This window comes from Camelina sativa, chromosome 18 (genome assembly GCF_030686135.1).
Source record: "Camelina sativa cultivar CO46 ecotype springtype chromosome 18, ASM3068613v1".
Taxonomy (NCBI): domain Eukaryota; kingdom Viridiplantae; phylum Streptophyta; class Magnoliopsida; order Brassicales; family Brassicaceae; genus Camelina; species Camelina sativa.
This window is the reverse complement of record NC_141897.1, coordinates 16284951-16298597: the sequence shown is the minus strand read 5'-3', so window position 1 is coordinate 16298597 and position 13647 is coordinate 16284951. Positions and strand designations below refer to the sequence as shown.

The following is a 13647-nucleotide window of genomic DNA, read 5'->3' as shown; positions in this document are numbered from 1 at the left end:
AACTCACTATAACTCAGCCGTCACATGACCTTTCGTTTTCCCATAAATATTATAACTCAGCCGTAAATTCATATATATCATCCATTTACTTTCAGATTGTTTTATGAATTTATTATGCGTGTGGATTTGAGCATGCATAAAATTAGTGATTTTTCGCGCTTCCCTAACAACAGTTTTTGTGACATCGAGAGACGTTTTAATACTTATTAGGAATCTGACAGAACAAAAGACCCAGGAAAGAAAGAAGAATACGTTTTCATATTAATGAGAAGACCCTAAACGATAACTCAGCCATAACTTTACCATAACTCAGCCAACCCCCAAATTAGAATGACTAAATAACCGACCAAACCGAACCGAACAGGAAACTATTTTTTCATTATTTTTGGTTAATTACGGTTATATTCGGCTTGCTATCGGTTATATTAAGTTAATCGTCCTAATTTGGATAACATTTGGATGATTTATGGTTATATATTCATCTAACCGACCCATAACCGAAAATAACCAAAAAGTAATTTCAAAAATTTTTAAATTTTCAAATGGTTATCATATAAGTATATCCAAATTGCCACCTTAAACCAAACACAATATAACAAAAACTAAATTGTTATATTAAAACTCATAATGTTGGAAATATGAACCCTAAACCTCAAACCCTAACCCTAACCCTAATCCCTAAATGTCATGTTTTGAATGTTTTACACATTTTGATCAGACTGTGTAAAAATCAATCTTTGTCTATAATTATTATTTTTTATTGCTTATAATGATTGTAATATTCATTTTTTCATTCTATATTTTAATTTTGAGTTATAATAATTCTAATTTACAAATATTTCATAAGTCAGCCGTTTATGTCGATAACTCAGCCATATCAGTCAATTGTTTGAGAAATACTTTTATTTCTCTTATTCAAATTCGAATTCGAATTCAAATTTTTAATTAATTTAAATAATATATTGTGAAAAAAACTAACTTTATGTATTTATTATGTGTGGATCTGAACAGACACAGAATTAGTGATTTTTCGCGATTCCCCAATAACACTTTTTGTGATATCGAGAAACGTTTTAATTAGATAATTTATTAGGAACCTGACAGAACAAAAGACCCAGGAAAGAAAGAAGAATACGTACTAATATCTCATAACTCCATAATTCATAACTCAGTCGTGTGAAGTATATAACTCAGCCGTAACTTAACCATCAACCATAACTTTGAAAATAGACAAATCAATGTTTTACATACCCAAGTACAATTCATCTCGAACTGAGCATAGTCACGAACTATCTTTAAAGAACAAGAAATACAGAGAAACCAAGATTCTAAAGTTTACAAGAGGGAAAGAGAGGATGAGAATGATAGGTTTAGTACAATGGTGGTTCGATATATATAGAGACCAGGAAAGAGATACAACTTCACAATAAAAACAACATTCAACATTCAGCTATAATGTCAGTACCGAGTAATTGTAGTAGATTCCTGCAGTTCTTACCTCTGCATTTAGGTTTGTTTTTGCACTCTGCAACATTTTGTAGTCACATCAGTAATCTCAAGACGATAATTAATGAAAACAGTAGACATGTTTTTTTTTTCTAGCTTACCATCTCAAAGAAATTGATTCCATACTCATCAGCCAAAGCTTGGCCCTTTGCAGTTGGAACAGCCTACAAAAGAAGATCGGTTCTTTTTGTGTTTCTAAAGAGTGAAGATTTGTTTGCTTTTGATATTCTTGCTACTTCGATCCTGCTGGCTTCAAGAAGAGGCAAAACAATTATTAAGTTCATCATTTTATTACATAATCAACAAAACAGCAGAGCCTTAAGTAAACGATCAAGTGTGATATATTCACAATTTCACATAATATGGAGGTACCTAATCCATGAATAAGATATTAATCGATGGGTTAGACAAAGTGCAAATATAACTATATGATATTCTATAAAACAAAGTACGAATAATCTTAAGGAATATTTTAAAAGAAGGAAAAGTAGAGATTCCACAAAAACGGCAGAAAAAAACAGAGTTTGGTTTCACTGGACAATGTATTTCTTTTTGTCTAATTTAGTAGATGCCATTTTCATTGAGTTAACAAACATTATTGTGTGCTATTATTAGAAAGATATCGAATGTGTAAAGGCATAGAAAGACAAGTAAGACTCTCAATCCGGGATGTTCGAGTATGTCGTGATTCCATAATTCATATTACTAAGTACATCAGAAAAAAAGTTGGAGAGTTGTTTAGTTTTATAAGCTCAGCTAATAGATATTGTATTTGGTATGAAACTATTTTACGATCAGTCAATGAAGTGACATTTCAAGAACAACTTTGACAGAGGATGGATTGAAAAGTTTATAAGCATTTCCGCTTGTACTTGAGATTCAATCTTACTCTGATTCATCAATCTAAGTGTGCCTAGTGAACCTCTTACTTAGACTACTTATAGAGCTTTGACAAAGTTGTGAAGCAAGTGATATACCTGCAAGAACAACGACTGTGAGCACATCTCCAATCCTCTTAAGTTTGTGCACACTTTTCTTGTGGGACTGAATCTCTTCAAAGCAGAATCTTCTGCCAAGAGCTGCACAGGATTAAGATTAAGCAACACAACACACTCATCAATTGTACTACAAAAAAAATGCCATGAATCAACAGTATAAGCATCAACAACAAACCCAAAACTCTCCAACAATATACTTTTCTCAAATGAATCTAGACTAAGAACGAAACTAATATAAATCTAGACTGATTCACAACAGTTACAAAGAAAACTAACCTTGCTGGTGCCCTTCGCCGTCCCCTCCCAGTCCTCTCGCCGTCCCCGTAAGTCCATCGGAGATCAATTGCCGTCAAATCCGAAACGTCATATCGAGATTAATAACGATTGGAACCAGAAAAATCAAGGTGAATCGATTGAAATCTAAAGAATCAGAAGAGATTCATCTGTTCTCATCTGTTCGTCGAAAAGCTTACTCTCGAGATAAAACAGGGATGATTTCGAAGAGAACGAGCTGTAAGAGGTTGCAAGAGAAGACGAAGACGATGCTGAAAATGATTTGAACCAAGGCTCGCTTCTCTTCATACTCCTTGTAAAGCCTCCGATTGAGAAACCAGAGACCGGCCAATCCTAACAGACACAGAGATCCCATCACCACTATCCCCTCGAAGATCGCCCATCCGTAACCCATCTCCGGCGATCTCTCTCTCTCTCTCTCTCTAACAAGAACAAGTGAGAAATTTTGGTTTTCTTTTTGCCCCAATTTCAACAACGTCGCCGTATTGAGAGAAGGCTGTCTCAAGAGCTCTGTCATCGGTGGCCCAGGCTAGACCTCCAACGAAGCACCGGAACTCAACATCTGCGGACGCCATTGAAAGATTTTGAGAAAGAAGAAGAAAATCTAGGGTTTAACAGTGAGGGACGAAATAGATTTGTGACGAATGTAGAACACGAAGTCTCTCCAAGTTAAAATGGGGTGAGGGAGGCCGGGTTAAGATATTTTCTAGGGTTTAGTGAAAGATTAATTTAGCTATGGTTAGATGTGTGGTTTACTCACAAAAAAGCAATTAAATCATATCTGATGTGTATTTTAATTTGCTGATGTGTATTTTTTTTTATTTTTTTACTCAAAATCGAAAAACTAAATTCAATGGATAAATTATAATTACACCCAGAGCACTAAACATTTGAATAATTTTAAGTGTTTAATTACATATGAGTAATAAACCATTTGGATAACATTTGAGTAATTCATTCTTGATAACGAGATATTGAATCAGCATCATTGTTCCAAATGGTTGGAAGATAGGATAAGCCAGTTACCTGATCCATTGATATGTCACATTCTCTCTCATCTTCCCCTAAAGAACAATGTTAAGACAAGCTTTTTATCCACCAGATGGAGGAGTCTCTGGCTTTGGCTTCCTCGTTTGGAACTGGCATGGTCGAAGTTCCCTAATTCCGATGCCTTTATGAGTTTCGGTGACAGGTTTTTCCATTCCAGCACAGTTTCTTGAGGATTGCTGAATTCTCTAGGAATTACTTTACCAGCTTCATTTCTGCAACATCTCGTGAGAATGTATTACTGAATTCAACAAACTCGAGCGACGATAGCAAACACTCGGGAATAGATGAAAACAATCCCAAACAATCTTAAGATAATGAATACCCAAAGGTAGATGACTAAAATCAATCAAGCAACACTATAAAAAAAAGAAGAAGAAGAAGACGAACGTATTGGAATGGAATTGAATTGCCACAGCAGATCTAGCTGATGAACTCTCCTAAGCCGAGTAAACATCTCAAAACTCCCTCTTAGAGTAAAACAAATCTCTTATCTCCCTCTTTATTCTCTATACCCCTTTCTTATTTAATAAAATATGTTCTGACTAAAATACCTTTCCTTCTATTCTTTCATTTTTTAATTAAAAACAAAAAACAAGAAAAAAATATAGATCTCGATCCTCTCTTCCTCTTTCGCCGCCGTTCTTCGCCGGAACTCTCCACCGCTGCTGTTTCATCGCCAGAGCTCTCCATCGTCGCCGTTTCTTCGCGACTATGGAGCTGCATCGAGCTCTTCTTCAAAATCCAGATACCTTCTTCAACAAAATAATCTAACAATAGTTGATTGAATTGGTTTTTCTCTTGGGTGTTTTATAGATTTGATTATGCAATTATACAATTATGCAATTCACATTAGCTGTTTACCATAGCTTATGGGTCGATTGAGCCTTTAAATTGATAACAAATGAATTTCAGTGGTTGAGTTGTAGTAGATTGTAGAATAGAACCCGAAATCATCCAATTTGAGCTTTTGTAGTATTAATGGTAAATGTAGTAAAACTGGTACTACTAATAAATGTAGTATAACTAGTATTACAGACTGAGTTTTTTTTTTGGTATTGTATTTGTAGGATACAATGAGCAACAATGTCAAAATACATTTAGATTGTTAAGGTCACATGGATAGTTTAATGTTGAAGACATATGTGGGACATGATGAACAATTTACTATTTATGATGATAAGGAGCTATGTGTTTATCTAATCTAACATCCATTGATAATGAGAACCGTAGGTGTATTTTGTTTGTGGAGGTCATCACTATTTCGGAGATGTTTAAGCAAGTGCGGAGAGCAGACACAAGAATTATGACAAGTTCCACTCAAAGGATGATAAAATCGGGCCTAATGCCATTTTTTGTTCAATAAAAATCTGTAAATGTGGTTTACAAGTTCGAAGGATTGCAAAGACACATATTTCTCAATTACAAACTGATTTCAATAATGTAATATTTATATACTAGTTTTTTTGGCAACATGGTAATACTGGTATAACTAAGGAAAAACATGTATAACAATTATGTTTTTTTTAACAAAACCTAAACGAAAAGTACTTAATATACTTACTATCTTCGTAAACTTTAGAAAAAATGTTACAATGTGTAATAAGAAAGAAGTTGCAAAATTATGTTGTTATGAAAGACTCAACACAATATATTCCTTATACTTTTAAGGTCAGTTTGTAAATAATAACCAACTAAAGATGAAAAAGTTGCATAAATATTTGTTTTAAACATTTGAATGCATAAAACATTCATAATTATATGTTAATAGAATTTAATCAACTGTAAAACTAAAAAAATATAATTTTAAGAGTGTGTAAAACTAATTAAATGGAAAAAACCTAAAAGTAGAACTATTTACAAGTATGGTACAACTACTATACTAGGTAAAACTATGTGTGAACACTAGGTGTGAACACACATATTACACATGTGGAAATACATTTCGGATTTTTTTTTTTATTTTTTTCCCCACAAAAATCAAAAATGTTGAAAATCTCATATTTTCTAAAATCCCAAAATTCCAGATTAGTTTTACCTAATATTTCCAGTTGTACAGGACAAAATCCAAAACAAAAAAAAAAACAGATTAGTTTTACATAGTAATTGCAGTTGCACACAACTAAATTCCAAAAAGTAATATGAATCCAACAAAGTTTTACAAGTAGTTCTACAAATAGAAATAAGAAGAACATCCAAACACCCACAAAATTAGTTCTACATGTCCATGACCTTGTAAAGACTCTTTTACTACGGTTATTGGTGTCTTCCTCCACGGCAGTCGGTTTAACAGCCTTCTTTTTCTTCTTACCAATGTCTTGTACCAACATCATCTCATGGATATTACACCTCGTCGATACTTGATTTTCTTGTTGTACTCACTCGAGGGGAAGTAAATTCTAAGAGGCTATAGTGGTGTCGAGGAGGAGGATTCCTGCAACAAATAGTTATACCAAGTATTATCAAGTTATATTGTTTCAGAAATTCATATTAAGACTCTTCGTTCTACCTAGTTATTCTAGTTTTACACACTAGTTCTACCTAGTTATTCCAGTATAACAAAATACTAGTTCGTAGTTATACTTCTATATACCACAAAAATTTGATTCCGAGAGACATCAAGAGCAATTCCAACTAGTTTTATTTATTTTACATGTTCATACGAATCCAAACTTACCGTTGAGTCGATGGTCTCGCTCTCACTTCGGCTTCTACTTCTTCTCGAGTTTGTTCCCAGCTCGAACTACTTGATTCCATAAAGAGGGATTCTTCGTTATCTCCTTAAACTTCATCTCGATTACTTGATTCTGGAAAGAGGGATTCTTCGTTAGCTCCTTCTTCTACGACTGCATTGGAATCCCTCTCTCCCTCTTCTTCAACCACCGGATTCAAAACCTCTTTCTACCACCGGATTATCTCCTCCTTGTACCAACGGTTCCGAACCCTTCTTTTACCACCGATTTTGAATCTTTCTCTCCTCCTTCTTTTACCACCGCTTGCGAATCTTTCTCTCCTTCTTCTACTTGTGTGATCTTAGTGTTTTTTTCCCCACCTTGTTATTACCATCCTCGTTATCAAGTATGAAGACAAACGATGAAGGAGAACGATGAAAAAAAAGAGCGGTTTGTATTTTCTCTTTTAATTTAGGGATTTAATCGAGTTAGAAAGAGGAGAGAGAGAGGAGATTGGGTTAGATCCGACTTTGTTATGGGTGGGTGGATAAAACCCTAGTTTTCTTTGTAATTTTTCTTATTTTTGTAGGGTAAGAAAATAAAACACCAATTTTTCGGATTTTAAATAAATCAAAAATAAATTTTAATTAGATGGGGGAGTTTTGAGATTTTCGATTTAGTTTTAGGGACTTTGGAGACGATTCCTCTCCTAAGCCTTAAGGAGTACCATCAATCCAAGTGCCTTAAGACCACTGTGACTGTCTGAGGACAAAAGGCGCTTGGATTCTCGCATTTTGAGTCCTCTTTTTTTTTTGACACAATTTCAAGTGCAAACGCCTTGCTGTTTATGTTGATAAAACGTTGTGATGTGTTCCATTTGGTCATTAAATTTTTACGTTTGCTTAATGACATTGCTAAGAGTTTTCTAACATTTGAACTGTGATATAAGAGATCATCCATGAGGCATGGACACTTTAGTAACCAATGAGCAAAAAACATACACCATCATAATATCAGTAGACCAAATATTTTCCAACATTGTCTCTTTACACAAAAATTACCAAAATAAAAAAAGCAGTTGTTTCATTCCTTTGTACTCACAAGACCCAAATGATAAGGGAACATATGAAAGGCAAGCCTACGCCTACAGACATCAACCGATATAATAACCTGTCAAATACATACAATCTCACACATGTTTCCTTCTATTTTTGTACAATGACAACCTTACATTTGGTAGAGGCTCTTGGGACTTCCAATAGTTTCTTCAAGACTTCATCTTCTGTTGAATTAGAATCCAAATGTAGAGTGAGTCTCTTAAGGACAGCCGAATTCTCTAAGAAGTACCTTACTAGCTTCATTTCTGCAACATTTATCGAGACTGAGAATTTAAGGATTACAAACTCGAGAGAGGATTCCAAACACTTGGGCACAGATGAGGGCACATATAAATTAATGTTGACTTGATCCATCTTCTCCAGGCTATAACTAGGACCCTGTCAAGGTAATGAGGGGATAAAACAAAGTGAAATATCGACATGGCAGAAGCTTCATAGAGATGAAACAAATATCATAGGGTTTAGCAGATTTACCATCAAGACGAGGGATTTCAGATTCGGGCAGCTCTCAAGAAATGGTTCAAACCATTTCATATACTCTCCCACGAGAGAAAGCTGTGACATATAACCAAACTGTGGCAGCGATTCTGATTTGGAATAGTAATGAATGATCTACAAGTAGAAAGAGAGAGATTATAAACTTTTTCATTATATCATATCATATGTGTATGTATAATTCATGTATACCTTCAACAAAATGTCCCCAAATATCGTCAAATCCTCGACCTTCAAGATCCCTGACAGACAACTACGGATGAGACTCCTCCTCGATGAAACACTTGCTTCATCCACAACCTCAATACCAAAGGAGACATCAATTTTTAACTTGGCATTGTACTCCATATTGTTTACTATAAAGCTTTTTGATTTCTCATCTATGATTGCCAAATCACATAATAGAGGAGCATCAATGATAATTCCTGGAACAGAATCAACCTTAGTAGAAGCACAACCTGCAATAATGAGTCTTTTCAGTGACCTAGAGTGTACCCGAAGGGGTTGAGAAGCATCCAGATATCCGAAAATTTCTAAATCTTCCAAGACAGGACAAGAAGAGACAAATCTCTCGAAAGTGGCATCCTTGGAAAGCCAAAGATAAGTTAAATGCATAGTCTTCAGACGAGGGAAGGAAAAAAACTCGACAACATCCAAGGTCATACAATTGAGCTTTAAAGAAACCAGTGTGTGACACACGTAAAGGCTTACGGGCCTCTCAAAATATGACGTTAAACAAAAGTCAAGACGTAGATGTTGGACGTTACGCTTAACAGCATCATCAATCCATGAAGTGAAATAAGATGTATTCTCATTTACAACAATAGTTAACTCAAGGTTTTCTATGCATGACACCCTATCGGAATCAAAAAACTTGTCACCAAAACTCGCAAAGGCATTGAAGTCAGAGAACTCTCGGGAGCTTAGTTCCAAACGAGGAACCCAAAGCCAGAGACCCCTCCACCTGGTGGACAAAATGCTTGGTCTTACAACATCATTAATAGAGAGATAACCAAGTATGTGATATATCAAATGATCAGGTAATTGGCTTATCCTATCTTCCTCCAATATCTCACTCAACCCTTTAGAACAAGCCTCTTTCGGTTTCTCCCTATCATCAGCCATTGTTGCAGAAAAACTTAATCTGATTTTTTTTTTAAATTTTGTCCAACAAAAATGTATGTGCCATCTAGTTTTATAATCATCATCTAATAATTTCTTTAGCAAAGGAAAAAAAAAATTCTTAAAGTTTGGGTAGTTTTAATTAAGTAACTCAATTATGAGCTTTAATGGTGGTGTGATTTTATGTGAATGTGTCTTTTAATTGTGTAGCTATGATATAAAGGTATCCAATGATAAATTGATGACTAAACTGATAATAATTTATATACTTTTTCTGCTTATTATATTGGTTCAATGATATAAAGTGAAATTTTATTAATTTATAGTGATATTAATTTATAATTTATAAACATTATTCTATAGTGTAAATTAATAATAATTTTTTATAGATATATACTTTAATTGTTTAAATTTTTAAAATTATGAATTGAGACAATATCAGCAAAATAAGATTATGACTTTAGGATGTTATCAGTTTGGAATTGAATTTGTAATATTTAGAAAACATTATTGACAATAAATTACAAATACTCTATAAAACTATCAAAATGAAAATGGTGCATATATATGTAGAAATTGAAAACTTAGCTATTTTTATTACATGTTATAGAGTATTTTCTATCATTATAGTTTGAAAAGAAAACATAACAATTATTTATAGATATGAGTTTAGAAGAAAATTCAAAATTTTAAAGCATACATATATCAATATATATATATATATACATATTTACATAATTATTAATTTACGATAATATTATGACAATATTTTACATGGGGATTTCAAAAAAAAATATTATCTTATTATCTTATCAAATTTTGATGTTTTATAGTACAAAGGTGGAAAACAGAGTATTATATTACAAAGGTGGAAAACAGAGTATTATATTACAAAGGTGGAAAACAAAGTTGCAGAGAAAGGTAACAAACCGACTATGGCAAGTTTAAGAGTAAAAGTACATAAATAGTTCCATAACAACAACTCAGATTACTTGTGCGGCAAGCGCTTCCTACATCAAACTTAGAAATCAGATGACAAGCTTCTTGGGACATTGGGTAGAACTGAGGCTAATAAATTACTTCCTAGAGAATTCAACAGTGCTCAAGAAACTGACTCTACGATTGAATCATTTTGGTACAGATGAAAAGCACATCCTCAAGAATATCCTGAAACCCCCTAGACGCTCTGTCACATGCAAAGTCGTCATATATTGATATGTAAGAACATGTGAAGCTTAAGCTCTTACCTTACAAGAGATGCAGGTTTAGGTTTTTGTTTAGAATCGGTTGGTGTCTTTGTTTCCGGTAGCCAACGTTTCTCGTTCATCTATAGAGACTATTAAGGTTGCCAAACTGCCCATCTTTTGACTCATCAAAATATCTAAGGGAATGTTGTTTTATTATCATGTTAATCAATGCTTTACTTAATTGGTTTGTTTGTTTATTTTTTAAAATTATGTTTCATGGTATCTATCCTATAAAGCACGAGTACTCTGTACTCATATGAGAGATGGTGTCTAACTTTTGGCAGATGGTAAATTAACCTTGGTAACTAGTACATCTTTTGTCTCTTGAGAATATACGAATGCCTCAGTGAATGTCTGTCAAATTTGTTTGTTGATTTCAAAGTGAAAGTCTCTGGGAATTGATGCAGAAATGTATTGTTTTAAAGCTGATTTTAAGAACTCAAGATTGATCCAAAGAACACCTTTCTTTATTGCTCAAGAAAATTATAACTTAAGCTCTCACAATCTCTCAAGTTATGTCACAACACATCTCCTTATATATAAAACCTCAATCCTAATCCTATTAAAAAATGCTACTCTTAAACATAATAGACCTTATCTCTTAACCATAACTCGGTTAAGGCTTAGGATAATTTCTAACTTAAGTTTATCCTTTTTAAGCTTAAGCCAACAAAATGGAGCTAGTTAGGTACTTGTTAAAAAATTAGGCAATGTAGGTATGGCTTTGGTCGATATAAGGGGTAGGCTTTCGAAATGGGAAAGGTACTTCGTTGGATTCTCTCAGTTGAGTTTTTAGGATCCTGAACAAAATTGGGTATTTTCGGTTCAGTCTGAAATGGAGGTTTGGTTGATTGGTTATATAATCCGAAATGGCGAAATGCTTTGCGTTGGACCAATTTATTTTCGTGCTTTATTGGTCCAGACCGGAGAAAACCAAGTTGGTCCAATTTAGTTGTACTATTTTTTTTTTTTCTTATCTCACGAACACAGCATACCGTTTCATCAACCCCTGCGAAAGAGATAAACTGCAAGGTGTTTGCACTCTAAAATTGCGTCAAAGGAGTCAAAAAGGCATTTGGAATGATGGTACTCGCTATTTGGAACGATGGTACTCGCTATTCTTACAGTGTTCTAAAGGCTTTAGGGTTCGGAGAGGATTTGATCTGCCGTGCAAATTAAACTCCATTCTGGTAAAGATAACGTCTTCTTATACTGTTGCTTGATTTTAGTCATCATCAAAAACCTTAACCTAATAAGCCCTCGCATGTAATTTTTAGTTTTTATCTTGAGAATTTTTATTAGGGTTTTGAGAATCTATCTGTGTGTGTTCGTAATCTCTTAACTGATTTGAATATACTACGTGGGTTGGTTGTTTCTGTAATGCAGATTAGTTGTGTGTGAAGAGGAAAAAAAAAAAGAGAAATGGTGGGTAGAAAGAAGACAACCAAAATATGTGACAAAGCCTCACATGAGGAGGAGGAAGATAGGATAAGCCAGTTACCGGAGTCTTTGATATCTGAAATACTTTATCATCTCCCTACCAAAGATGTTGTCACAACAAGTGTTTTGTCTACCAGATGGAGAAATCTTTGGCAATCAGTTCCTGGATTGGACTTAGACTACGTTCCATCCTCGCAATTTGATGACTTTGTGAGTTTTGTTGAAAAGTTATTTAATTCCAACAGGGAGTCATGGATACGCAAACTCCGGTTAAATTTGCGTCGTCCTTCTGGTACTTTTGATCTCACCTCACGGGTTGATGCTGTGACTAGGCGTAGGGTTCAGCATCTTGATGTAACTTGTTACTGTATCAGTGATCCGATACCTCTGAGCATATATACCTGCGAGACACTGGTACACTTACGACTCCAAAGCGGTTTCTTGCCTAGTCCCGACTTTGTTTCCTTACCTCGTCTTAAGTTCATCCACTTAGAATGTGTTAGTTACTCCGATGAGTCCACTTTGGAGAAACTTATCTCAGGTTCCCCGGTTTTGGAAGATTTAACGCTCATCGGATTTTCTACACATACTGAAAAGGTTACACAAGTGCGCTCTCATTCTTTAAAAAGAATCCACATTCGTCAGCTCCGAGTTGTGATTGATGCTCCTCTACTCCAGTGCTTGAAGATTGGCACAATAAAGAACTATGATATAGTCAATTTGGGTTTCTTTACCAAACTAGATATAGATGTTGAATTCGTAGGCCATTCGAGTAGTTACTACATTCCTGACATCCTCACCGATATATCAAAGGTCAGGGACCTAGTTATTGGTAATGCTTTCTGGCAGGTATATACTTCTCAACGTTTGAGCATATATAAGTATACTTTTTTCAAGAAAGTTTCTCACCGTAACATTTTTTAATATGACGTGTTTACTTGTGTTACCAGGATATCTTTCTATACTCGAAATCGGGACCGGTGCTACAGTTTCGAAACCTATCCCGTTTGAATGCTAGACTTTCTAAATCTGATCTTGAATTATTACCACTCATTCTTGAGAGCTGCACAAAACTAGAATCTCTCACATTGGTAATGAAATAATATAGCTCTGATACCCATATATCGTCTATGAAAAAAGCTTTTACGTGTATCTCTCTCTACCCAATTCTGTTTCCTCTGTTTCTTTTTTTTTGTAGGAATTGGTCAAGGACAAATCCAAGAGTCGTGAGAAGAAGAAAAACCCAAATGTGATGTTTTCAACAGTGCCTCAGTGTTTGGTAACATCGCTCAAGTTTGTGGAATTGAAACGTTCGATCCCAGGCTATGAAGAAGAAATAAAGCTGATAAGATACTTGCTGAAGAATTCAACAATCCTAGAGAAGTTAAGGCTCAATGTTTACTACTCGAAAAAGGCAATGTGTGACTTCCTTAAAGAAGTCGTTGCAATGCCAAGAGGCTCTACCGCTTGTGAAGTCCTTGTTCTTTAATTAGTCTTTTTTGAGATTTTTGAACATTTCGTCTGAGGTTAAGTTTGTGATCGTTAAACACTTAAAAAATTAGGTGATTTTCTTGAGGATATTTGGCTTTGAGACACAAGTAAACTGCAGTTAGCTCTTTATGTTATTACTTGGTGGTTTGGTTGCTGATCTCCAATCACATGCGGCAGTAGGTTAAGCCAACTACCTGATCCGTTAATAGGTCACATT

At 34.5% G+C, this 13647-nt stretch overlaps 2 protein-coding genes and 2 long non-coding RNA genes across 7 annotated transcripts; 2 read left to right on the top strand and 2 right to left on the bottom strand.

The window, feature by feature from the left end:
- Positions 1 to 1201: 1201 nt before the first annotated feature.
- Positions 1202 to 3543, bottom strand: LOC104761387 (uncharacterized). Of its 3 annotated transcripts, none has more exons than XR_763155.3 (4): positions 2781 to 3543; positions 2484 to 2585; positions 1608 to 1756; positions 1202 to 1525 (listed from the first exon to the last, which is right to left on the bottom strand). It is a non-coding gene; the product is annotated as an uncharacterized LOC104761387 (long non-coding RNA). The 3 variants fall into 3 exon arrangements; XR_015589011.1 differs by having other exon boundaries at positions 1608 to 1752; positions 2781 to 3539; XR_015589012.1 differs by having other exon boundaries at positions 1608 to 1749; positions 2781 to 3479.
- Positions 3544 to 7502: 3959 nt separating this feature from the next.
- LOC104763429 (putative FBD-associated F-box protein At5g53635) lies at positions 7503 to 9349 on the bottom strand. The gene is made up of 3 exons (XM_019240083.2): positions 8323 to 9349; positions 8110 to 8247; positions 7503 to 8013 (listed from the first exon to the last, which is right to left on the bottom strand). The coding sequence occupies exons 1-3, from the start codon at positions 9253 to 9255 to the stop codon at positions 7723 to 7725; spliced, it is 1362 nt and encodes a 453-aa protein (XP_019095628.2). The 5' UTR covers positions 9256 to 9349; the 3' UTR covers positions 7503 to 7722.
- A 481-nt stretch (positions 9350 to 9830) lies between these two features.
- LOC147922966 (uncharacterized) lies at positions 9831 to 10664 on the top strand. 2 transcript variants are annotated; one of them, XR_015588112.1, is made up of 2 exons: positions 9831 to 10173; positions 10394 to 10664. It is a non-coding gene; the product is annotated as an uncharacterized LOC147922966 (long non-coding RNA). The 2 variants fall into 2 exon arrangements; XR_015588111.1 differs by having other exon boundaries at positions 9877 to 10308.
- Positions 10665 to 11263: 599 nt separating this feature from the next.
- On the top strand, positions 11264 to 13517 carry LOC104761386 (F-box/FBD/LRR-repeat protein At1g51370-like). The gene is made up of 4 exons (XM_010484464.2): positions 11264 to 11689; positions 11886 to 12788; positions 12890 to 13030; positions 13138 to 13517. Exons 2-4 carry the CDS (start codon positions 11922 to 11924, stop codon positions 13426 to 13428), a joined length of 1299 nt encoding a protein of 432 aa, XP_010482766.1. The 5' UTR covers positions 11264 to 11689; positions 11886 to 11921; the 3' UTR covers positions 13429 to 13517.
- Positions 13518 to 13647: the final 130 nt, after the last annotated feature.

Bases quoted from the DNA above. Each gene is read 5' to 3' on its own strand.
- LOC104763429 (XM_019240083.2), bottom strand. From the start codon at position 9,255: ATGGCTGATGATAGGGAGAAACCGAAAGAGGCTTGTTCTAAAGGGTTG. The intron at 8,248-8,322 runs GTATACATGAAT...TTCTACTTGTAG, and splicing joins TTGGGGACATTTTGTTGAAG to ATCATTCATTACTATTCCAA. The intron at 8,014-8,109 runs GTAAATCTGCTA...TTACCTTGACAG, and splicing joins TGAAATCCCTCGTCTTGATG to GGTCCTAGTTATAGCCTGGA.
- LOC104761386 (XM_010484464.2), top strand. From the start codon at position 11,922: ATGGTGGGTAGAAAGAAGACAACCAAAATATGTGACAAAGCCTCACAT. The intron at 12,789-12,889 runs GTATATACTTCT...TTGTGTTACCAG, and splicing joins TTGGTAATGCTTTCTGGCAG to GATATCTTTCTATACTCGAA. The intron at 13,031-13,137 runs GTAATGAAATAA...TTTTTTTTGTAG, and splicing joins AACTAGAATCTCTCACATTG to GAATTGGTCAAGGACAAATC.